This window comes from Hypanus sabinus, chromosome 30, assembly GCF_030144855.1.
Source record: "Hypanus sabinus isolate sHypSab1 chromosome 30, sHypSab1.hap1, whole genome shotgun sequence".
NCBI lineage: Eukaryota > Metazoa > Chordata > Chondrichthyes > Myliobatiformes > Dasyatidae > Hypanus > Hypanus sabinus.
Genome location: NC_082735.1, coordinates 31,397,644 through 31,400,694, shown reverse-complemented (window position 1 = coordinate 31,400,694; position 3,051 = coordinate 31,397,644). Strand labels below are relative to the sequence as shown.

The 3,051-nt window shown below is 45.7% G+C and overlaps 1 protein-coding gene across 1 annotated transcript; it reads left to right on the top strand.

Annotated features, from left to right (window-relative positions):
• Positions 1 to 245: 245 nt before the first annotated feature.
• Positions 246 to 1,460, top strand: snrpc (small nuclear ribonucleoprotein polypeptide C). The gene has a single exon (XM_059954548.1). It carries the CDS (start codon positions 328 to 330, stop codon positions 811 to 813), a length of 486 nt encoding a protein of 161 aa, XP_059810531.1. The 5' UTR covers positions 246 to 327; the 3' UTR covers positions 814 to 1,460.
• Positions 1,461 to 3,051: the final 1,591 nt, after the last annotated feature.

The window sequence follows — 3,051 nt, the reverse complement described above, 5'->3', positions numbered from 1 at the left end:
TCACATTTGGGATTAAAGACACTCAGTTAAAACCTGTAGCGTTAACTTTATATACATTTGCAGAGGGATCGCACCGCTGCGTCTGTATTTCACATTCCCACATCGATTTATTTTTAAATTGCAGCAACACCACGTGGCTTGAGAAGCATGGGGCAAGGTACTGCGCATGCCTGGCGGCGGGTAGTCGGTGGATAGTCACGTGTGCCGTGACGCAACCCAGCGGCGGGGCGGGGGGTGGGGTGGGGTGGGGTCACGTGTGCTGTGACGCAGCCGAGCTCTCGGCCTCGGAGTCGGAGACGGACGCAGGGCCCGGGCGGAGGCGACAAGATGCCGAAGTATTACTGCGATTACTGCGACACCTACCTCACCCACGACTCCCCGTCCGTCCGCAAGACGCACTGTGAGGGCCGCAAGCACAAGGAGAACGTCAAAGACTACTACCAGAAATGGATGGAGGAGCAGGCCCAGAGCCTCATCGACAAGACCACGGCCGCCTTCCGCCAGGGCAAAATCCCGCCCACGGCCCCTTTCCCGGCGCCGGCCGGGCCGCCCCCGGGTGGGGCTGCCATCCCTCCTCCGCCTGGGAACGTCGGGGTGCCGCCGCCGCGTCCCGCCATCCTGCCCGGACCCCCGATGGGAGGGCCGCCCATGATGCCGATGATGGGCCCCGCGCCTCCTGGTATGATGCTGGTGGGTCCGGGGATGAGACCGCCCATCAGCGGCCCGGTGCCCATGATGCCCGGCCCGATGATGGGGCCTCACCGGCCGATGGTGGTGCCTTCCCGACCTGGATTAGTACGCTCGGCCAGATAAGCAAAGCCGGGACCAGGGACATTCGCCAGGGCGGAGTTCCACGCACCCTGAACCGAGACAATCGGACGGCAGCGCCGCCGTTTCAAAATCAGGTTTATGACTCTTTTGTTACAGAGTCGAAGCAGGTCCCAAGTCTGTCGCCATCTTCATTAGAAGACCGAACTGTGAGCGGATTTCCCTCTTGCAAGTCTGAATTAACGTGTACTGTCCAGTTCGGGGATTTGCTGACGGACTGGAGCAAAGGGCCGGGTCGCGTGTTACTTTTTTAAGAAGCTGTACAATTGCGATTCCCTCAGTGTATTTTTGAGATTCTAATTGCCCATTTATTCGGTGCCACATTATTTTGGCCCGAAAATTAAAAAAAAAGTATGGATCAAAATCCTTGTTCTGGTAAGGATTTAAAATTTATACAGAGTCGAAGACCCCCCCCCCCCCGATCCACGGGAAGTGATTGACCCAACTGTATAAGGCAATTAGTCAAAATATTGACGTTTTATTGCCTTTTAAGCAGATGAATCAACTCACTGGAAAACGTTGCTTGAAGTACACTTGTTAAAAGACACGAATTGGTTCTACTTTGTTTTGAAATCTTTAACATTGGTTATATAATTTTTTAGTTTTTAATAAACGTTCTTTGGTTGACCTAATTTTCTTTAACTGCTTGATATTTTTGGCAGAAACTTGACTGGAACCATTCACCATTCGAAACTCCTTTGAATGAAGTGACAGTGGGGATGGTAATCTGCTTCTGCAGTTGAACCCACAATCTTCCAGCACCGCATGATAAGTTGTTTAAAACAGTACAGGTTCACATCTGATTGTCTATGTATGAGATTCCCTCTGTAAATTGTATTTGACTTTCTAGCACTTGTATATAACTGAAAAGAGTAGTTTGTTCTGCTAAAAATGTGCAGAAAATTCAACCATGCCATCAAAATTAAGGTATTTAGAGGAATGTTTCCAGCCAATATCGTGGAACACTTAACTAGTGTACCATGCTGTTTCCAACAAAATGTGTTCATGTTTGACTCGTCATAACATCCATTTAAATCTACATCATCACAGTTCAAATCCAACTTCTCAAAAGAAATCTAGCCTGATGATGACATTCAGTGTTTATTTGATGTAATGGAGATGCTATTCTTTGTCCCTGGTCTTCAATAGAAACTCTTAAATTTGGTTAGATTTAAAATGGAAAAGAAACATTGCGATGAAATTCTTTGTTCTGCCATTCTTGCTGAAGCAATGTTGTATTTGAACGGGGTCCCCCAAACTTTTATGCCATGGACCCCCAAATTGGGAAACCCTATATTAGAAATATGAGCTCATTCCTTTGGAAACCAGGATTTGGTTGGCAAGTAACACACATTTCCAGCAGCTGCACACTTTCTCTTGTTTGTGATTTGGTTGGCATGTATTTGTTTTTAGTTTCCATGAAGAGCACAGTGAGTAGTGCAGTGCTATTACTGTTCAGGGCATTGACGATCAATCCTGCTGTAAGTCTGTGTTTCCTTCCCATGGATTGTATGGGTTTTCTCTGGGATACTTCAGTTTTCTCCCACAGTCCAAAGATGTACCTCTTAGTAGATTAATTGGTCATTGTAAACTGTCCCGTGATTAGGTTAGGGTTAAATTGGGAGCCATTAGGAGTTGCTGAGTGGCATGGCTTGAGGGGCCAGAAGGACTATTCCACAGTTTATCTCTAAATAAAGCAAGTAGCAGTACCTTATCAAGACCACTTCTGAATCGCTTTCTATAGTTACTGAAATGGGATAACGTTCTGAACAAAGATAAACTGTTTTGAATTTACCTGTTTGCATTACATGTTTCACTTCCTATATTTAACTTCTCATAAAATCTGTAGTCCTTCCCCCCCATAATAAAATTAATATTCACTAAACTATTCAAACCCAGCCTTTCTAATGAATTGTCAATAAATTGCATTTTCTTGTAGCTACTCCTGTGAGATAGTTAGCAAGGTACCAACGTGGCTGGAGAAGAATATTGTTCACTTTGCCTCTTAGTACAATTCAACTGTCGGACCATCAGACAATGCCAAGAATGAAGGCTGAGGGGATAAAAAAAAATGAATCAAAGTCTATCCCTGGTGATTGCACTGTAACTTGGTGCTCTATACTCCCACTTAATCAGGTATTTGATGATTAACCAGTAGTTTTGGGTGTAGTGATGATGACCCAGAAGGCAAAGAAGTTGTTGAAAAGGTATATAAACTAATAT